This window comes from Rhinatrema bivittatum, chromosome 2, assembly GCF_901001135.1.
Source record: "Rhinatrema bivittatum chromosome 2, aRhiBiv1.1, whole genome shotgun sequence".
Lineage (NCBI taxonomy): Eukaryota > Metazoa > Chordata > Amphibia > Gymnophiona > Rhinatrematidae > Rhinatrema > Rhinatrema bivittatum.
The window spans coordinates 59,557,149-59,579,751 of NC_042616.1; the positions used below are offsets into that span (position 1 = coordinate 59,557,149).

Here is a 22,603-nt window from a genome sequence, read left to right on the forward strand (position 1 = left end):
ATATTACATTATAACGTATTCTATGGCAGTTTTCAAAGCCACACCCCCCCCCCCCCGGTAAATTGTCTTATTGGAAAATCTCCTTCCTCTGTCCAACCAAGAGCACGCATGGACTTCCACAAATGCATGTCCTTTTAGCTAGGTTACAAAAGTGCAATCCTGGTGAGGGAGGTAAACAGCATGTATTTGGTTTTCATATATATGCACACTTATTTTATTTTATCCTCTCTCGGCCACCTGCAGGTGCAAGATATGCCTGCAGTTTATGCTAGATGACTTTAAAAAGTTGGCTGCAAAGCAATTACAGTAAAAGTGCCCCGCAGTCTTTGCAACTAGCTGGCCTGTAGAAAAGTTGTGTCCTGAAACGTCCAATCGAGGGAGAAAGCATTGGTATGAAGAGATCACTGGTGGGGGGGGGGGGGTGAGTATTTATGCTCAGGAGGGAGATCTTTAGCCCATACCTGACTGAGGGTCACACTTCAGATAATGACCTTGAGCAGATTCCTCTGTTACAGTATTAATGTGCGGCAATCAATTAAACTGGACAATAGCACTCTAATGTGGCATAAACAATTTAATAAGTGCACACACCAATAGTGCACAAAATTTAAATACAAAGGCTTTGTATAACTACGTATTTACGTTTTGTATTTAAATTTTGTGCACTATTGGTGTGTGCACTTATTAAATTGTTTATGCCACATTAGAGTGCTATTGTCCAGTTTAATTGATTGCCGCACATTAATTTGCTGTGATTAATCTAAATGTGTGTGCCTTTAACTCCGCCCTTCTTGCATGCTTGTTACAGTATTAAACCAAGAACATCTTGCATGTAATTCTTCCTTTCTTCTTGTCTGCACCTTCGTCACCCTCCGTATTATGTTCAAACAGTTGTTGTCTTAAGTTGTGTCTCCTTACCTCCTCTTATCAATAAGTCTTTTTTTCTTTCTTGCCTCCACCTCTCATCCCTCCAGCCTGAAGCCAGTGGTGCCCCCACTGCCCATGAAGGTCCCGGTTCACTCTGTCTCGGTGACTAAAGAGAGCAGCCACATCCTGGTGGGTTTGGATGATGGGAAGCTGATCGTAGTGGGAGCCGGTCAGCAGTCGGAGGTAAGCGTGGTCAGACTTGTCCTATTTCCACTGCCCCAGCTCTCTCTGGTTCCGGGCAGTTAGAACATGAGTGGGATCCATGCCCCTGGGTCTCAGAAAGTCTCTCTCTTGTTTCTTTCTATAAACATATTCACAAAAAAACGTCCTCGATGCAATCAAACAGATGTCAGCTTGCAATAAAGGAGTAAACCTCTGTGAAAGACACACCCCCCCCTCCCAGCTTTGCTGCAAGCCGTGAACAACAGCCCCTCCCGACATGGCATTTATATATTTATTTATTTTATGTTAAAAGGTTTTTATTCCACTTATAACAATGGATCGTGTTAAGCGGATTACATGAAAATTTAATGACTGGTTTAATGGTTTCCTTGCTAAGCTTACTGGTCCTATGTAATCCCTCCCCCAAACCTGTTCATTGTACTTTCCACCTGCTGTTATGCTGTAAACCGATATGATGTCGCTACGAATATCAGTATAGAAAAGTTTATAAATAAATAAATTAATTAAAATAGTTCCGAGCAATTAGGAATAAAATACAATGACATACATCATTAACATATAAAATAGAACAACAAAACAAAAATATTCTTAACTCCTATTTACGACAACACTATAGAGATACAGGTAAGAGACAGTACCTGCTCCATGGAGCTTACAATCTTGTGAAGATAAACAGACCAGACAAATACGTTTTTGGAAAGAGACAGGGATAAGATTTAAAGTCTGAAAGGTAGTTGAATTTAATTAAAGTTCCCTGTACGTACCCAGATCAGTCCAGGCTCCTGGGTTTTGCCTCCCTTCCAGTAGACGGAGACAGAGAAACCTTTGCTGACACTGCCACATAACCTGCTGTGCGACCTGCAGGGCCTCGGTATTTCTCTGTCTCCAGCAGATGAGAGATGTGCAAAACCTGCAGTCTGGAAATTAGGTTTTAAAAAAAAAAAAGAGAGAGAGAGAAATAGACTTCCTCCCAGGAGGTTGGTAGGTCCTGGTGGGACCATCCCTCCTGGTGCTGAGGTGGATGAGCAGGGAGTTGGGGTCCCTAATATAGCTCGGTCCTTTCGCTGGTGGGGCCAGTTCCCTCTCCCCCAGGAGGACCTGCAGTGCCTTAAAGGGAAGCAACTTTAAAGTTTAAAAAAAAAAAAAAAAGTTTCTTTTTTTTGTAAGTGTCGGTCGACCCAGGGTGGAGATCGGAGAGGCAGCTTTGCAGAGGCTCAGCTGCAGCGGCTTTCGCTGTGTTTCTCTGGCGTCCTCTGGGCGGCTGCTTGCACATGTGGTCGGGCAGGCTGACGTCATGCCGGGCGGCAGTAAGTGCTCCACATGGGGGAGCTTTTTGCCAGACTGAGTCGGCGGAAGAGGCGTTGTGGTCTGTCAATCAGATAGAAACGAGAGTGGTGAGGTTCGTGTTGCGTAGCTTTCTGCCTTGCTTGCACGGTTGGCCACTAAGGATCTTATCGGACCATGCGACGACGATAGCTCACGTCAACCGACAGAGTCTGGCGGTGGCTCAGGAAGCCCAGGAGTTAATTCGCTGGGCAGAGCAGTATCTGGCGTTATTGGCGGCATCTCACGTAGCCAGGATAGACAGTGTAAAGGCGTACGTTCCCTGTACGTACCTGGATCAGCCCAGAGCCTGGGTTATGTCACCAATCCAGCAGAGGGAGGCAGAGAAAACATTCTACTGACTCTGACGTATACCCTGCAGCACCACCTGCAGTCACTCAGTATTTCTCTGTCTCCCAGCAGAGGGAGGCAGAGAAAACATTCTAATGACTCTGACGTATACCCTGCAGCACCACCTGCAGTCACTCAGTATTTCTCTGTCTCCCAGCAGAGGGAGGCAGAGAAAACATTCCAATGACTCTGACGTATACCCTGGAGCACCACCTGCAGTCCCTCAGTATTTCTCTGTTCCCTGTACATACCTGGATCAGCCCAGACCCTGGGTTATGTCACCAATCCAGCAGAGGGAGGCAGAGAAAACATTCTAATGACTCTGACGTATACCCTGGAGCACCACCTGCAGTCCCTCAGTATTTCTCTGTCTCCCAGCAGAGGGAGGCAGAGAAAACATTCCAATGACTCTGACGTATACCCTGGAGCACCACCTGCAGTCCCTCAGTATTTCTCTGTCTCCCAGCAGAGGGAGGCAGAGAAAACATTCTAATGACTCTGACGTATACCCTGGAGCACCACCTGCAGTCCCTCAGTATTTCTCTGTTCCCTGTACATACCTGGATCAGCCCAGACCCTGGGTTATGTCACCAATCCAGCAGAGGGAGGCAGAGAAAACATTCTAATGACTCTGACGTATACCCTGGAGCACCACCTGCAGTCCCTCAGTATTTCTCTGTCTCCCAGCAGAGGGAGGCAGAGAAAACATTCCAATGACTCTGACGTATACCCTGGAGCACCACCTGCAGTCACTCAGTATTTCTCTGTCTCCCAGCAGAGGGAGGCAGAGAAAACATTCTAATGACTCTGACGTATACCCTGGAGCACCACCTGCAGTCACTCAGTATTTCTCTGTCTCCCAGCAGAGGGAGGCAGAGAAGTCATTCTAATGACTCTGACGTATACCCTGCAGCACCACCTGCAGCCACTCAGTATTTCTCTGTCTCCCAGCAGAGGGAGGCAGAGAAAACATTCCAATGACTCTGACGTATACCCTGGAGCACCACCTGCAGTCCCTCAGTATTTCTCTGTTCCCTGTACATACCTGGATCAGCCCAGACCCTGGGTTATGTCACCAATCCAGCAGAGGGAGGCAGAGAAAACATTCTAATGACTCTGACGTATACCCTGCAGCGCCACCTGCAGTCACTCAGTATTTCTCTGTCTCCCAGCAGAGGGAGGCAGAGAAGTCATTCTAATGACTCTGACGTATACCCTGGAGCACCACCTGCAGTCCCTCAGTATTTCTCTGTCTCCCAGCAGAGGGAGGCAGAGAAGTCATTCCAATGACTCTGACGTATACCCTGGAGCACCACCTGCAGTCACTCAGTATTTCTCTGTCTCCCAGCAGAGGGAGGCAGAGAAGTCATTCTAATGACTCTGACGTATACCCTGCAGCGCCACCTGCAGTCACTCAGTATTTCTCTGTCTCCCAGCAGAGGGAGGCAGAGAAGTCATTCTAATGACTCTGACGTATACCCTGGAGCACCACCTGCAGTCCCTCAGTATTTCTCTGTCTCCCAGCAGAGGGAGGCAGAGAAGTCATTCTAATGACTCTGACGTATACCCTGGAGCACCACCTGCAGTCACTCAGTATTTCTCTGTCTCCCAGCAGAGGGAGGCAGAGAAGTCATTCTAATGACTCTGACGTATACCCTGGAGCACCACCTGCAGTCACTCAGTATTTCTCTGTCTCCCAGCAGAGGGAGGCAGAGAAAACATTCCAATGACTCTGACGTATACCCTGGAGCACCACCTGCAGTCACTCAGTATTTCTCTGTCTCCCAGCAGAGGGAGGCAGAGAAGTCATTCTAATGACTCTGACGTATACCCTGGAGCGCCACCTGCAGTCACTCAGTATTTCTCTGTCTCCCAGCAGAGGGAGGCAGAGAAAACATTCCAATGACTCTGACGTATACCCTGGAGCACCACCTGCAGTCACTCAGTATTTCTCTGTCTCCCAGCAGAGGGAGGCAGAGAAAACATTCTAATGACTCTGACGTATACCCTGGAGCACCACCTGCAGTCACTCAGTATTTCTCTGTCTCCCAGCAGAGGGAGGCAGAGAAGTCATTCTAATGACTCTGACGTATACCCTGGAGCGCCACCTGCAGTCACTCAGTATTTCTCTGTCTCCCAGCAGAGGGAGGCAGAGAAAACATTCCAATGACTCTGACGTATACCCTGGAGCACCACCTGCAGTCACTCAGTATTTCTCTGTCTCCCAGCAGAGGGAGGCAGAGAAGTCATTCTAATGACTCTGACGTATACCCTGGAGCACCACCTGCAGTCACTCAGTATTTCTCTGTCTCCCAGCAGAGGGAGGCAGAGAAGTCATTCTAATGACTCTGACGTATACCCTGGAGCACCACCTGCAGTCACTCAGTATTTCTCTGTCTCCCAGCAGAGGGAGGCAGAGAAAACATTCCAATGACTCTGACGTATACCCTGCAGCACCACCTGCAGTCACTCAGTATTTCTCTGTCTCCCAGCAGAGGGAGGCAGAGAAGTCATTCTAATGACTCTGACGTATACCCTGCAGCACCACCTGCAGTCACTCAGTATTTCTCTGTCTCCCAGCAGAGGGAGGCAGAGAAGTCATTCTAATGACTCTGACGTATACCCTGGAGCACCACCTGCAGTCACTCAGTATTTCTCTGTCTCCCAGCAGAGGGAGGCAGAGAAAACATTCTAATGACTCTGACGTATACCCTGGAGCACCACCTGCAGTCACTCAGTATTTCTCTGTCTCCCAGCAGAGGGAGGCAGAGAAAACATTCTAATGACTCTGACGTATACCCTGGAGCACCACCTGCAGTCACTCAGTATTTCTCTGTCTCCCAGCAGAGGTGGACGTCCCTAGCCCCTGCAGTCTGTGGTAGTTTGTTATTTTTTAGTCAGGCAGTTTAGGAGTTTAATTTTTTGCAGACTTTCTTTTTCTTTTGAAGAGAGCCTGTTTTTTTCATTTAAGTTATTTTTAAAAAAAAAAAAGGTTTTATTTTTCTTCACAGCCGTTTCACTGCCTCCTGGGAGGACTATCCCTCCTGGTTTTTGAGGCTGCCGGAGTTGGGGAGGTTTTGAACCCAGCAACAACTCCTGGCAGGGGTGATACCGGGGGGCCCGGCTCACTCACCCTACTTGGAGCAGCTCCTGGAGGCCGTGGCGTTTCGGTCAGGTAAAAAATAAAAATAAAAATAATTCTTCACAGCTGAATCGTTGTTTACTTACCTTTTGGTGTTCGGTGGGCCCGTGCTTTTGTTTTTCACCGGGGTTTCTTTTAGTTTTTTAGTTTATTTCATACTTTTTATTTCGCGCCGTTTTTTCTTTATAATGCCGCGAGGCGCGGCCTGCCGCACTTGTGGAGATGCGCGAGCGCGTCTCTCCAGGGAGAGTCTCTGTTCATCCTGTCTCCCCGGGGGGGAAGGCTCATCAAGTTTGCCGATAACAAAAGGGACTCGGCCACTTCGCGCGGCCCCAAAACCTCGGCCCAGCTGCTCTCCTGCCCCGGACTCATTTTGCTGCAGTGCTGGAACTGAGGCACTCCTATCTACTCTGAGGGTGGTGACACAACAAGCTATTCAGGGTGCTTCTGACCCGCCTCCGCTGTCATCGCAGCCGGCGGTCCCTGGGGGGGGGGACAAGCCACGCGAAACAGGGCCATATTTATCGGCTGAAAGCCTGGAGGAGATTTCAGATTCTTCTTCCTCTTCTCCTACCTTTTCAGGGGATTTTCTTCATTTTCTTCGCAAAGCTTGCAAATCTAAGAAATTTCATAAGAGACATAAGAGTCTCTCATCTCAACAGAGGTTAAAGCCACATTCCTCTAAAAGGGCTAGTTCCACGGATTTGGGAGTGGGGTCAGCTCTGAAGCATCCCCTTCGTCCGGGTCCGGATCAGACAATTTTTTCTTCTTCAGATGATTCTGAGCATGGCTCTTTACCTATCCCGGACAAGTCCTTGCCGGAGGGGGATTTAAATGAAGACCCTGCTTTGAGTATTAGTTCAGACCCTCATGTTGCAGATGGGGGATGACCTGAAAGTAGTCTGCCTGTTTACAAGAGAGGAACTTAGTCCCTTAATTCCAGCAATTTTACTGGAATTGGGTCTCAAGGCTCCAGTGAAGGATTCTCGGATGGGTGGCGTTGACCCAGTGTTGCTTGGCCTTAAAGGTCCCACGACATAATTTCCTTTTCATCTTTCTCTCACTGACCTTATATACCGGGAGTGGGATACTCCTGAGTTGGGGCTTAAGGTAGCAAGAGCCATGGAAAAATTGTATCCATTACCTGAGGAAGCTTTGGAAATTTGAAAATTTCCTAAGGTGGATGCCGCTGTTTCAGCCGTCACTAAGAAAACAACTATTCCAGTAACTGGGGCTACGGCTCTTAAAGATCTCCAAGATCATAAGCTGGAGGTTCAGCTTAAGCGAATTTTTGAGGTTTCTGTTCTTGGTGTGCGGGCGGCCATGTGTAGTAGCTTGGCTTTGCGAGCTGGACTAAGATGGGTCCAGGCTTTACAAAACAATTCTTCCCTCTCTGAAGAGGAAGTTGCTCAGGCTGGTAGACTGGAAGCTACAGTTGCTTATAGTGCAGATGCTTTATATGATCTCATTAGGACCTCAGCTCACTCTATCGTTGCTTCTGTATCGGCTTGCAGACTTCTCTGGTTGAGGAATTGGTCCGCAGACGCATCCTCCAAAGCTCAATTAGGGGCTTTACCCTTTAAGGGAAAATTATTATTTGGTAAGGAATTGGAAGATTTAATTTTGTCCCTAGGGGAAAGTAAGATTCACAAATTGCCAGAGGACCGTCCTAGACCTAGAAGCTTTTTTTCATCTCGCTCTCGTTTTCAGTCTAACAGAAGATTTCGTTCTTCTCGTCCGTCAGCTCCTCCAGCTAAACAGTCTTCAGGTAGACAACAGAATTGGTCTCAGTCCTTTCGGGACCGCCGCTTTGGTAGACCTGGAACTTCCCAAGTCTCAGGAGGCACAAAGTCTGTCCGATGAGATAAGGCCGGTCCTTTCTCCGGTTCCCGTCATAGGGGGCAGGCTGTCTCTGTTTTACGGAGAATGGGCCAGATGTACGTCTGATCAATGGGTTCTATCCAAGACTCGCTACAGTGTTTAAGCGACCTAGGAGCTATAGTTCCAGTTCCAACATCGGAAAGGTCGTTATTCAATTTTCTTCGTCGTTCCCGAACAGGAAGGAACCTTTCGTCCCATTCTTGATCTCGAAAGAGTCAACCGTTGTCTAAGGATTCCATAGTTCCAGATGGAGACTCTTCAGTCTGTCATAGCTTCGGTTCACAGAGGAGAATTTCTAGCATCTCTCGACCTCACTGAAGCTTATCTTCATATCTGCATTCGATCCGATCATCAGAAGTTCCTCAGGTTTTGCATTCTAGTGCAACATTATCAATTCAGGGCTCTCCCGTTCGGATTAGCCACAGCTCCCAGAACATTTACCAAGATAATGGTTGTGGTGGCCGCTCAACTAAGGAAGGAGGGCCTGTTGGTACATCTGTACCTGGACAACTGGTTGATTCGAGCAAAGTCGGAATCTCTTTGTTATTATACAATCAACAGGGTAATCAGCCTTTTGCAGTCTCTAGGCTGGGTGATCAACGAAGACAAGAGTCACCTATTACCTTCCCAATCTCTGGAGTTTTTGGGTGCATGGTTCGACACTCTTCAAGGGATAGTGTTCCTTCCAGAGCATCGCCTTCTCAAGCTTCAGTCACAAATTCGAGACTTACAGTCTATTCCTATTCCTTGTGTGCGGGATTACATGATAGTTTTAGGTTCAATGTCCTCTACTCTGGAGTTGGTTCCCTGGGCCTTTGCGCACATGAGACCACTTCAGTCTGCATTGCTTTCATGATGGAATCCGGTTTCGGAACTATACCACCTTCCCCTTCCTCTTACAGAGACGGCTCGTTCCAGCCTAGATTGTTGGTTACAGACAGCGAATCTGCAACGATGTGTAGCGCTAGAGATTCCGGAATGGACTGTGGTCACTACAACGCCAGTCTTTCAGGCTGGGGAGCAGTATGTCAAAATACATCTGTTCAGGGTCAGTGGTCCGAAGAGGAAGCGCAGTGGTCGATCAATCTTTTAGAGACCAGAACGGTTCGTTTAGCCTTAATCGCTCTTCAAGCTCTCCTTTGCGGGAAGTCGGTACGGGCTCTTTCCGACAATGCGACCACAGTAGCGTACATCAACCGTCGGGGAGGAACCCGAAACTTTCTGGTAGCTCAGGAAGCACAACAACTGATTGCCTGGGCGGAGCAACATCTGCTCAGCATGTTCCGCCAGAAGGATTTCGGAACTTCAGGCTTTGTCATTTAGGGATCCTTTTTTGAGAATTATGGATTCCGGAGTCTCATTGTGTGCAGTTCCTTCCTTCCTTACTTCCTTCTGAAGGTGGTATCGTCATTCCCTAGAGTCAATCGGTAGAGCTTCCAGCCTTCCCAAACCTAGATGCGGCAGCACCTCATGCGAGAAAATTGAGACTCTTGGGTATAAAGTGGGTGTTGTTGCGGTATCTTAAGGTCACTAATAGTTTCTGGCTTTCGGATCATCTTTTTGTACTATGGAGTGGTGAAAAAAAGGAACATGAGGCTTCAAAATCTACCATAGTGCGGTGGTTGAAGGAAGTGATTTTGGGGTACATCTATCAAGGTTGCTCTATCCCTGAGGGTTTAAGGGCTCAATCTTCTCTGTCACAAGCAGTATCTTGGGCCGCTTGTGACAGAGGTATCACCACAAGAGATTTGTAGGGCAGCTACTTGGAAGTTGTTGCACGCTTTCTCCAGGCATTATCGTTTGGATGTCCAAGTTCCAGAGGCCATAGGCTTTAGTGAAAGTGTACTTTGAGCGGGACTCTCGCAGTCCCACCCTGTTTAAGGAAGCTTGGGTACATCCCAGGAGTCTGGATTGATCTGGGTATGCACGGGAAAAGGAAAATTGGTTCTTACCTGCTAATTTTTGTTCCTGTAGTAACACGGATCAGTCCAGAGTCCTGCTCAGTTGGTGTGGGGAGATTTTGTCGATCTCTTATTGTAAATAGGCTGAAGTATGGCACAGGTTTGTTTAGTTTCTCACATTATTAAGGTTGGAAAAGTGTTTTCATTATAAGGTTCCACTTCCTACTGCTCATTTAGGGGAACATGATTAGGTTACTTGTTTTTTTCATTGTTATCTTGGCTTGGGTACAGGTCAATACTGAGGGACTGCAGGTGGCACAGCAGGTTATGTGGCAATGACAGCAAAACTTTCTCTGTATCCATCTGCTGGAAGGGAGGCAAAACCCAGGAGTCTGGACTGATCTGTGGTACTACAGGAATGAAAATAGCAGATAAGAACCCATTTTCATATAGTGGTCATATTGGCCAACTGAGTAAATCTGCGAGAAGTTGACTGTGTTCCCCATAAACAGTCTACATTACATAATAAAAGTAGGAAATGGGGTGGCAGAGTGATGGGATAGGATGAGAGGAGCTAAGTAGTACAGATTAGTTCTTCTAAGCCAGCCTCCAGTGCTCTGGCACATGTTGCACATTAGAAGAGACCTGAAAATCGAATTATTGCCAAATCTCAGCAGCACATTTCGGTGAATACCCTGCTCAGAGAGGATCCTTGCAGAGGTCATGCCTGTAAATTATTATCGGAGAATGGCTGATAAGCCCAAACTGACAGAACTGTGCATACAGAAATCCTCCTACACTCCATGAGCCTGGTCATGAGCAAGGCTGAGCATTTTTGGCCTGTAAGAAAGTTGAAGATGCTGTGAGATAAATTTTACTGCGCATATATCCAGAACCTTCTAAAGTCAACATGCATAAGTGTGCATGCTCACCTCAGGGGGACTGCTGCTAAGCCCAGGATCCCACCAAGACCCCAGGGAGGCCAGGCATTCTCTGCAGAAACACTTGGGGGCTGCTCTTCCAATCATAAGTGCCAACTTTTCAAAAGAAAAGTAGGGGTGCTACTACTAAACCTAGCACACAGTGAGGGTGTTTGCTCAATATTGGGGGTACTCAAGCACCCAATGCACAAACAGAGCTGGCACCTATGCTTCCAGTACTCTCTGGGGAGCAGTTCTGCAAACTGTCAAGTGACTTCTTGTTCCGAAAGTGCATATATGTTTTTCTCACAGGACAAGCAGGATGGTGGTCCTCACATATGGGTGACATCACAGGATGGAGCCCAATCACGGAACACTTTTGTCAAAGTTTCTAGAACTTTGATTGGCACCTACTGGGCATGCCCAGGATGGCACTAACCCTGCAACCAGCAGGGGTCCCCCTTCAGTCTTCTTTTTTCCACGCAGCAGTAGCCATGCGGGTTAAGAAGCTCTACAGAGATTCCTGACAGGAATTTTCCTCACGGAATTACTTCATAATTAATACCCCTCAGGGGTCTCCCTATTCAATTTTTTACTTTCGCGGTGATCCGGTAAGTTTTTTACCCAGTTCCGATCGATTCCCGTCGAGTTTGGCCCTGTGGCATACTGGCCGTCGACCGCACCATGGTTAAATTTTTTTTTCAAAGGCCATGGCTTGGGGGTTCCATTGGTGCCCTGACTGCGCTCGCACAATGTCCATCACAGACCCCCATAAAGTCTATGTAATGTGCCTTGGGTGTGAGCATGATGTCCTGACTTGCACCAAATGTGCCGTAATGACACCAAAAGGTCGCAAAGCCAGAATGGAGATGTAACTTCTCTTTAGGTCTCAAACTCTGACTCCGTCCATAACATCGACGTCGTCCGAACCGGTGCCATCTCCATCGAGCCAGTATCTGGCACCGGCCGATGACCGTCCAGCATCGACGACTTCCCGGCCATCGACTACCTCTGTTCCCCCTCAGGACCGAGGGGATTGTCGAGAGAAACATCAACATCAACATCGACACCGTGAACCTCGGACCATCGACGAAGGCAAATCATCGACCTCGCCATCGTCCAAGCCACCGCCAAAGAAACCCCGTCCAGAAAAGGCATCGACCCTTTCTGAGTCCGGGTCACCAAGGCAACCCTCACCCAGATGGGTAATGGGAGCCGCGACTCCACTTTTAACAGTGGTCCCTCCGGCTACGCCTCTGCCTCCTTCTCCCCTTCCGGAACCGGGGCTGATCGCTCCAGGTCTCCGTGAAGAGCTGGACCGGATGGTTCAGGAGGTCATCGGCAAGGCGATGCAGAGATTCCAGATTCTTCCGACGCCGAAGCCAATTCCTGAACCGACCATCAATCCCATTCCGGTAGCGCTGGCACCGCTGCTCTCGAAGATGGAAGCACTACTAGCCGCTTTTCCTCCAATGGATCTGGGGACACCGACGGTTCCAGTGCCCTCTCCACTTCCTCTGTCATCGGGAGGAGAAACACCGTTCCTTCTTCCTCCATTGGGAGTCCTGCCGATGCCTCAACCATCGATGTCACCAATACCGTTACTGCCATCAGGGCCGCCGATCCGTCCATTGATGCCCTCTGTACCTTCATCGATGCCTCCGGTGACTCCCTCGATGCCTTCGGAGCCTAGACCGGGACCTTCGGGAATACCTTCGTCCCGTCCATCTAAGGTTCCTGGAGGGCACGGTGATGAACCCTATGATACATGGACCGATGACTCGTCCCAGGACACCGATGATTTACCATCACCACCCTCTCCTACCGAAAGCAGGAAATGTTCGCCTCCAGAGGACTTGTCCTTCATTAATTTTGTGAAGGAAATGTCTGAGTTAGTTCCTGTCCAACTGCAGACTGAACAGGATGATAGACACCAGATGATGGAGCTTCTACAATTTCTGGACGCTCCTAAAGAAATCACCTCTATCCCTATCCATCAAGTTCTTCTGGATCTTCTGAAGAAGAATTGGGAACACCCTGGTTCGGTGGCACCAGTCAACCGAAAGGCAGATACCACATATTTGGTCCATTCAGCTCCAGGGTTCCAAACACCCCAATTGGATCACCAGTCCATAGTTGTTTAGTCTGCCCAAAAGAAAGCCCAGCGCTCAAAGCCTCATTCTTCCTTCCCTCCAGGCAAAGAGCAGAAATTCCTGGATGCCATTGGTTGGCGTGTCTTCCAGGGATCAATGCTTATCTCTCTGATCGCCTCTTACCAGCTTTATATGACCCAGTACAACAGGGTCCTATTCAAACAAATACAGGACTTAGCAGAGTCACTGCCTCAGCAATTCCAGGAACAGCTACAAACCCTGGTTCACAAAGGATTTGAAGTGGGAAAATATGACATTTTTGACACCGCTTCCAGGGTATCTGCAGCTGCCATTTCTGCAAGAAGATGGGCCTGGCTTAAGTCTTCGGACCTATGTCCTGAACAGATTGTCCGATCTGCCTTGTATTGGGGACAGTCTGTTTGGTGAACAGATCCAGCAAACAGTGGCGCAGCTCAAGGATCATTATGAGACTCTTCGCCAACTCTCTCTGATGCCTTCTGAATATCCGGCCAAGCAAGCATTCAGGAAGGACTCCAAAAAGTCGTTCTACCGTCAAAGGAAGTCCTTTCCACCACCTTCTAGGTCGCTCCACTAAGCCTTTCCAGAAGGCCCAGTCCCAACAAACTCGTAAGCCAAATCCACAGGCAGCTCCTCAGCCAGGCCCTGCTTCTGGTTTTTGACTCATTCATAGAGAGCAACAGCCAGCTTCCACTGCCGCATGTACCAGTAGGAGGTCAGTTGTGCCATTTCAACAACATTTGGCACACAATCACCTCGGACCAGTGGGTTCTTGCTATAATCTCTCAAGGTTATCACCTGAACTTTCTATCCATTCCACCAGATTCCCCACCTTGGCCGACATGGGGAACATCAGACCACTCACTATTCCTGGATCAGGAGGTCTCCCTCCTCCTTCGATCCAGAGCAATCGAACCAGTGCCCTACTCCCAACAGGGCCTCGGATTCTATTCCCAGTACTTTCTAATTCCCAAAAAGTCAGGCGGCGTTCGTCCAATTCTGGACCTGCATGCCCTCAACAAGTACTTCCAACGAGAAAAGTTCAAGATGGTAACCTTGGGTTCCCTCCTTCCTCTTCTGCAAAGGGAAAACTGGCTCTGCTTTCTAAACCTCCAGGACGCTTATACACACATTGCGATAACTCCGTCTCATCGCAAATTTCTGAGATTCCTGGTAGACCCAAAGCACTGTCAATACAGAGTACTCCCATTCGGCCTAGCATCTGCACCACGAGTTTTCACCAAGTGTTTTGTAGTAGTAGCAGCCTTCCTCAGGACCCAAGGTGTTCACGTCTACCCCTATCTCGACGATTGGTTGATCAGGGCTCCCACTCAGCAAGCTGCTCTGACGTCCCTATGTCTTACTTTACACACTCTGATCTCTCTAGGATTTCTCATCAATTACAAAAAATCCTGCTTAGTCCCATCTCAAACTTTGTCATTCATAGAGGCAGACTTGGACACCTTCAAAGCAAAGGCATTTCTGCCTCGAGAACGAGCTCTCACTCTCACTTCTCTCACACACCAGCTACAAACTCAACAACGCTCAACTGCACGCCATTTCCTCATCTTACTGGGACACATGGCATCCTCAGTGCATGCTACCCCAATGGCCCTCTTGGCCATGAGAGTCATGCAGTGGACTCTACGGTCACAAGGGACTCAATCCATTCAACCACTATCAACCATTGTCCACATCACCAACCCACTTCGTCAGTCTCTAGCTTGGTGGAAAAATCAGACCAGTCTCCTCCAAGGCCTACCTTTCCAGACTCCAGATCGGTGGATGCTGCCAGCCTTGGCTGGGGAGCACATGTTGCCAATTTACAAACTCAAGGGTCTTGGTCTCCAGAGGAAGCCAAACACCAAATCAATTTCCTAGAGTTACGAGCAATCAAATATGCTCTCAGAGTGTTTCAGGATCGCCTCTCCCACTAGGTCATCCTGATTCAGACAGACAACCAGGTGGCAATGCGGTACATCAACAAGCAGGGAGGGACGGGCTCCTACCTCCTGTGTCAAGAAGCTGCACAGATATGGGCGGAGGCCCTTTCCCACTCGATGTACCTCAGGGCCACCTACTTGCCGGGAGTGGACAATGTATTGGCAGACAGGCTGAGTCGCACTTTTCAACCGCACGAGTGGTCTCTCAACCCCACAGTAACGAACTCAATATTCCAACGTTGGGGTTACCCTTACATAGACCTCTTTGCATGACCTCAAAACCGCAAAGTAGAGAACTTTTGCTCGCTCACTCGCAGCTAACATTCACTACCAAAAAATGCGTTCTCCCTCTCATGGGCCACCGATCTCTTCTATGTATTCCCTCCACTTCTCTCAAAGACTCTCGTGAAGCTACATCAGGACAAGGGAACCATGATCCTGATAGCCCCTCACTGGCCACGCCAAGTGTGGTTTCCGATTCTTCAGGACCTCTCCATTCGCAGGCACATTCCCCTGGGGAAGTACCCGCTTCTGGTCACTCAGAACGACGGGTGCCTACGCAACCCCAATCTTCAGGCCTTGTTCCTGACTGCCTGGATGTTGAAAGGTTAATTCTTCAGCCGCTCAACCTTTCAGAACCAGTTTCCCATGTCCTGATTGCTTCACGGAAGCCTTCCACGAGAAAGTCTTATTTTTACAAATGGAACAGGTTTAAGTCATGGTGTTCCTCCCTGTCCCTTGATCCTTTCACTTGTTCCACCACGAAGTTTCTGGACTACCTATGGCACCTATCAGAGTCAGGTCTAAAAACGTTTTCCATCAGGATGCATGTCAGTGCAGTAGCCACCTTCCATAAAGGTGTTGGGGATGTTCCCATTTCAGTACAACCCCTTGTCACACGATTTTTGAAGGGCTTGCTCCACCTCAAACCTCCACTGCGCCCTCCGGCCCCTTCTTGGGACCTTAACCTAGTTTTGGGTCGGCTCATGAAACCACCATTCAAGCCTCTCCAATCCTGTGATCTTCGCTATCTCACATGGAAAGTGATTTTTCTTCTGGCAATCACATCTGCTCGCAGGGTTAGTGAGTTATAGGCTCTAGTACCTACCCACCTTACACTAAACTTCTGCACGACCGGGTAGTACTCCGCACTCACCCTATGTTTTTGCCTGAGGTAGTATCGGACTTTCACATTAATCAATCCATCATACTACCTACCTTCTTTCCCAGGCCCCATTCTAATCCAGGAGAATATGCTCTGCATACCCTTGACTGTAAACGGGCTCTAGCATTCTATCTAGACCGTACAGCTGCCCACAGGGAAAGCACTCAACTGCTTGTTTCTTTCCATTCCACCAGATTGGGGCAACCTGTGGGTAAGCAGACTCTCTCCTCCTGGTTAGCGGACTGCATATCCTTTTGCTATCAGCAAGCAGGCATTCCACTTCAAAACCGTGTTAAAGCACACTCTATCAGGTCCATGGCAACTTCAGTAGCGCACCTACGGTCGGTGCAGCTTCCTGATATTTGTAGGGCTGCTACCTGGAGTTCTCTCCATACCTTTACAGCCCATTATTGTTTGGACAAGGCTGGTAGACAAGATTCCATCTTCGGCCAATCTGTCTTGTGCAACCTTTTTGCAACTTGATGTACCAACACCCTTCTGCCTGCCCGTTAGGGTTCAGGATGGCCTCTACCAAATTACACCCCAGTTGTTTTGCCGGTTGCACGTCTTGAGTACATTTGGTGCATACCTTGGACATCCTCAGCTCGGTACTCACCCATATGTGAGGACTACCATCCTGCTTGACCTGTGAGAAAGCAAATGTTGTTTATCTGTAACAGGTGTTCTCACAGGACAGCAGGATGTTAGTCCTCACGAAATCCGCCCGCCACCCCACGGTGTTGGGTTTGTTACGTTTTCTTATTCTATTTTTTGGCACTTACTTTAGCTTTTAAACAAGACTGAAGGGGGACCCCTGCTGGCTGCAGGTTTGGTGCTATGCTGGGCATGCCCAGTAGGTGCCAGTCAAAGTTCTAGAAACTTTGACAAAAGTGTTCCGTGATTGGGCTCCATCCTGTGATGTCACCCATATGAGAGGACTAACATCCTGCTGTCCTGTGAGAACACCTGTTACAGGTAAGCAACATTTGCTTTACTCCTGCTGCCCTTCTCTTCCTCCAGTGCAGCGATATCCTGCAAGGAGGACCAAGGGATGCTGCTGTATTCCTTCTGTTAATGTATCATTAAGATATGCCTTTAAAAATCGCACCAAATGAGGAGTATGATTTTTTTTTCCTCCCCATGCCAGGATATTTGTTCAGTTGGATGATGAACTGCTTAAAGCTTCAACCAAAAAGTTTTCATTTTGCGATTTTTTTTTTTTCTTTCTAGGTGAAAACGGGACAGTTTACCAGAAGGCTGTGGAGTTCCCAACGCCGCATCTCCCAGGTGTCCTCAGGAGAAACGGAGTACAACCCGGCCGAGGGAAAGTAAAAGGAGCATTCTTGGGCTGTGGCCCGCTTGAGTAGGTGAGGGGAGGACTCCTCAGGAACTCCAAAACCCCCCTCCATGGGGAGGAGCCAACAGCACAAGGACACCCCTTGACCTGAGAAGAGCAAAGGTTGCCACCTTAGCTGCCCGCCGTGCGCCTGGTGGCCACCGCACTGTGACATTCAACTGAACCTCTTTTTCCAGACCTATAGCTGTCCTCGTCTTCTGCCTCAGGGCCAGAATCCGGAGCGGGTTGTTTTTGGTTTTTTTTTTTTAATCTTTTACGCCACTGAAAAGGGAAATTGCTCCTTTGGCACCTCAGAGCCACCGGTTTCCACATCTGGATCTGCAGCTGTGACATTCTAAGCAAAGGTGGTCGGGGGGGGGGAGGGAAGATAAGCTGGAGGTTGGGCTTCTCCGATTTCCACTCCGTTTCCCCTCGTCTTATCCAGACGGAGGTCGGAGGAGGATGGAGGCAGGAGGAGGTTGGGAAAACGTGGCACGTCAAACCCCTGCTTACATGCGTACAAAAAAAGAAAATGGGGGGGGGGGTAGGAGCTACAAAAAAAAAAAAAGTGTAAAGCTATTGTCAGCGTGCGACTTGACGATTCTCTGACGTCTTAAGTTGTCGATGGGGGGCGGGGGGCTTATTGCACTATAGAGAAAGCTGTACCAAAATCGAGGAGAGAGGAAAATTAAAATAAGACAATATCAGGGGAGGAGGAGGCAAGTCCACCACGTTCTAAGAGCTTTAATGTGTGGAGGCACTGCAAAGTACGACAGGAGAGTGACATTTTCTAGAGGCAGACACACAGGAAATTGCCGCAGTGCGGTACCGCCCCATGTGAACTCCTCCCCCCGGCTGGCCCCCACGGTGCGGACTGCCGTGTCGTCCCCCCCCACGTCTGCCCTTGTACTGAACCTGCAAGCTGCCGCCCTGGGGACGAGAACCGCGTGCCTTCTGCTGAGATTACCAGGCCTCTCTGGGATGAGGTGTGAGAGATGGATCGGTGCCTAGGGCCCGCTGTGGCAGGGAAACCCGTTTCCAGATCCTGAGTATAAGAGGCTTTTTAATAATAATAATAATAAAAAAAAGATATATATATTTATGTATACAAATTAAAGGGGAAAGCCAGAAGCTGAGCATCGGAGCAGGCATCTAAGTGACATGTAAACAACTCTGGGGGGGGAAAGCAGGGCTCTTTCCCCTCTCAGAAAAGCTTCTGGTGCCAGCTCACATTTGTTTGAGGAGGGGGAGAGGGTCTTAAGGCGTAATTTGTAAATTGCTGTGAGGAAAGGGTTAAATAGCGGAGCGTCTTTATTGTTTATACAAATTTTATTCTGACTACAGTGGAGATCATGATCATTATCTTGAGGTGATTCTTTTTACGGTTGACAAAATTTTTATATAATGCGCTACAAAAAAAAAAAAAAAAAAAACCAACCCCAAAACAAACCTCTGTCTGTGCTGTGTCATTGATGCAGTCCACTTTTATTTATTTTTTTTTTTGGGGGGGGGGGGGGAGGGGAAATGCACAAGCGTTCAGGAGAGGAGATGGTTTTCCTCCTCAAAATTCAGGGCCTCGCCAGTTCTCCGTAACATTTTCATGTCCAAGGGTGTGGTGCTGCTTAGGATTTGCTAAACCTCACACCCAGGTCAGCCCGGAGAGGCTGATCCGGTCCTGGTTGTCCCCCCTTGCGTGCATGCGTTTGTAGTTCTGATTTTCTTAGGGGGGGGGGGGAGCTGGTGGGAAAATCAGAGCTTACAAATCTACGCAAGTATCCGGGAGGCAGAACCAGGACCCCGGATCAGGCTGGTTCAGTTCTGATGAGGAGTTTGCGGGGAGGGGAAGAGTGAAGGGATGACTAGATCAGATTATTTTCTGCTTTGCTCACAGAGCTAGAGGCAGGAATTTAAATAATAAAATAAATAAACAACCACACAATTGAAATAGCAGGTAAGTGGCGGTAAAATCACAGGAGAAAGCAGCCATACACACAGAAAGCTTTAAAGTTTTATAGAGTTAGACAGATCACGTCTACCTCAACTATGCATGTGCTTAATTGTATTTATTTACTATAAAACAGGACACTGTTACAAACGTTTGCCAGTATGAAAGCCTCCTGGCCCTGTCACCTGAACGCCGTCTTGGGTCCCTTACCAGAAGAGAGAGAGAAGCCAGGGGCCTGAGCTCTTAAAGTTTTGAAGCATCGCTGAGTAACTCACATGTAATGAGGTCATTGTGGCCTTTCCCTGCTGCTTTGCTGGAACAGGGGAATATTCTTCATGGATATAAGTAACTTATAATAAGGGTTTTTTTCTGTAAAATGATTATTCAAAACCTTATTCCCCCTATTCTTTTCTCTTTTCTTGGGCTGTCCAGTTTGTATATTTGTACGCTAAAAAACCAGTTGCTCACATATTTTTGCCCCCGTGGGCTTATCTTGCCTGCGTTTTCTCTTGTGTTATCTTCACAGTTCATCCAGATTAAAAGGGGGGGGGGGGGGGGGGGGGGAATCATCATCATGCAAATAGAGCTGCCACGGAAACGTTAATTTAATCTGTGTAGAAAAGCGCACGCCCTCATTTCAGGTAGCGGCGGCTGGCGTGGGCGTCCCTTCCAGCAGAATTCTTTGCGTCTGGGTGAGGAGAGGGGCAAGGAGCCACCTCAGGGCACAGCCACCTGGCACCTCACGTTCTGGTGCATGAAATCGTAAGCCGACGGTTGGCTGGCTTTCTAACGGCCACGGGATCCCCCCCCCTGGGCTTTGCGGAAGGGGGCAGGAAGGACGGAGCCGTCACCGCCGCGTCTGCTGCGTGAGAGTATCGTGTTCAAATCAGAGTGCAATATCTGCATCTTTTAGCAGATATCTTACTGCACCTACTGTAGCTGTTTGTATAGAAACAAAATTGTATTTTTTTTTTTTGTAATGAAACACTTTTTAATGTTAGTATAAATAAGCATTTCTGCCAGCTCTTTTTTTTTTTTATTTGACTTTTCAGTATCTGAAAATAATTGTTTTTGTTTCTACTTGACTCTCTATTGCGGTTTCTGAAAAAAGAATCGTGCGTGATTCACGCAGAAAGCCCCCAGATAATGCCAGCTCATCAGGGACAGGCTGAGCTGGTCATGGTTTTAGTCCTCCTCTTCCTCCTCCCCCCAAAAAAATTTGCATCTGTGGACTTATAATTCCAGTTTCTACCAGAAGGGGCAGAATGTTCCGATCCAGATGTAAATGCGGAGGGGCAGGACAGGACAGGCTCAGCCCTGGTTATCCTACCTGTATATCAGCTTATCTTGTGAACAGTAGTGGTGCGGTTTTGTTGTTAGACGGGGAGCTTTTCCCAAGACCATTTGAGGATATCTTCTGGTACATTTTGTTCCTCTGCTGCATCAGTCTCGTAGGTGGTGGGCAGGACAGATAGTGTCCTGGGCATCCTATGTTGATCCACTTTGCAGGGCAATTTATCAAAATGGCTGCTTTGGACCCTGGTTTAGCGTGAGCATTTCCTTACGTCTCGTGTCCTCCTGTATTTTCCATGGAGTCAAACACCTGTTACAGCGAAACACAGTAAGGCAGCGCTGGGTGCACTGCATTGAGCTTTTCCATTTCATCTGTAAATGCAAAAAGCCCCCCCCAAAGAACAATTGTCTGTGATGCCCTAATGGGGTGAGAAGGAGGTTATTGTAAGGGCCTGTGTGTACATATGGCCCTTGTGACCGGGCCGCACACCTGCAAGGGGAGATGCCCTTTCCTGAGCTGAGCGCGTAGCAGGTGAGGCTGGAAGAGCAGAAGGAGGAGCCTAGGTCACACCTGTAGCCAATCCTGTGGCAGTGAACAAAATCTTTCCTGACCACCCCCTCTCCCCAAATCTACGGCCATGAGCTCAAACAGCTGGATCGATACTTTTCAGTCGTGGTCACACTCACCAATATCCTTTTCCTCCAAAATTTTGTCCAGTTTGCTTTTGAAGCTTTTGAGTGCTAAAATGAGGAGCAGAATTTTTTTTAGGTGTTAAAGGGTGAAACCGTGCTCACAGCTGGAGCTTCAGAAGCATAATGCATAAATGGTTACAGTGGACGGTAGAAAGGACAGTGGCTGTGGTGGGGAAGAGCGTGAGAGAGGATGGAGCTGATGCTCATCACCTCTTAACAAGCTCCTCTCTGTCATCCTTGCTGCCCTCCTCCTCCGGAATTAACCAACAAAGCGTAAAAGAAAAAAAATCCATAATCATCATATTATTGTTTTAATACAATGAAGTTAGTATTATTGTGGGTAATACTCTAAATAGACTGCAAAGTTTTAATTTGCAGATACTTTTCAGTAAGGCTCAGGGAAGGGGGAGGGAGGTGTTTCTACAGTCACCACTTTACCCATCGGTGTAGAAAAGGGAGAAATGCAAGTTTTGCCACTGAAGAAACCCAGCACTACCTCAGCCCCCTCCAAGCCAACAAAGGGGGGGGGAGGGGATAAGAGATCAAAATTGACAGGCCCAGGTCTGTGTCTTTGTGAAAACCTATTCTTTAAATTATGATTTCAGAGATGAATACACAACTGCGAACCATGCCTTAAACTTGAAAAAAATTGCCTTACTTTGTACATTAATTGTCCTTTTGGTTTTGTTATCATATATGGTGTATGTGATCTTTAAGAGAAAAAAAATACCAAAAAAATGGATAAATATCTTTTTGTAATAAATAAAGGCCTGCCTTGTTTTTTTTGCCTTCCTTTTTGTCTGCTTGTCTCTTTCTCCCCTCTAATGATATTTTGTCTGCACACAACAAATAAAAGGAAGTGAATGCAAAATGCTTTGGGGGGGTTTCTAGAAAGTGTGTTTATCTAGTGCCTGCAAGGAAAGTGACGGTACTTAAGATTGTACCCCTATGGCTCTTTTGTCACAAGCATTCTGCCATCCAGCAGCAGCTCAGGATGCTGGAGACCTGAATTTAGCTCCTGGATCTGGCTCATTCCTATTTGTAGCCCAGATAAGTGGATTTATTTTTCTTACTGTAAACCATTGTGATGTATTTTCGAACGGTATACAAAACCTTTTAAATAAAATAAATAAATTTATGCATCATTACCAGCAGATGGAGGCAAAGATCAAAACTTTGAGGCACTGCTACATATCCATGAGTGCAACCTGCAGTCCTTCAGTATTTCTTTATCTCCAGCAGATGGTAGAAGTGCAAACCTGCAGTCTGGAGTTTCCAAAAAATAATACAAAAGAGAAGAGATTTTGGCTCCCCCGAGGTGTTAGGTTCCTTCGTGGGCCATCCCTCAGGTAAAGCAGTGCACGCGGGAGGTTGGTGATCCCTGTTCTAGCTCGGCCCTTGTCATCAGTGGGAGTGAAAGCCTGGGGTCCTGGGTTCTGGGTCCCTGGCACCCTCAGCGCGCAGCCTC

The 22,603-nt window shown here is 47.9% G+C and overlaps 1 protein-coding gene across 3 annotated transcripts in view; it reads left to right on the forward strand.

Moving 5' to 3' along the window:
• Positions 1–18,649, forward strand: part of NBEAL2 (neurobeachin like 2) — a 528,491-nt gene extending 509,842 nt beyond the window's left edge. For all 3 annotated transcript variants that reach the window (XM_029588231.1, XM_029588229.1, XM_029588230.1), the window contains 2 exons: positions 975–1,110; positions 17,099–18,649. In XM_029588231.1, the coding sequence (XP_029444091.1) occupies positions 975–1,110; positions 17,099–17,200 (238 nt within the window). In that variant the 3' untranslated portion in view covers positions 17,201–18,649. The remainder of the gene's footprint in view (positions 1–974; positions 1,111–17,098) is intronic.
• The last annotated feature ends 3,954 nt before the right edge of the window (positions 18,650–22,603 follow it).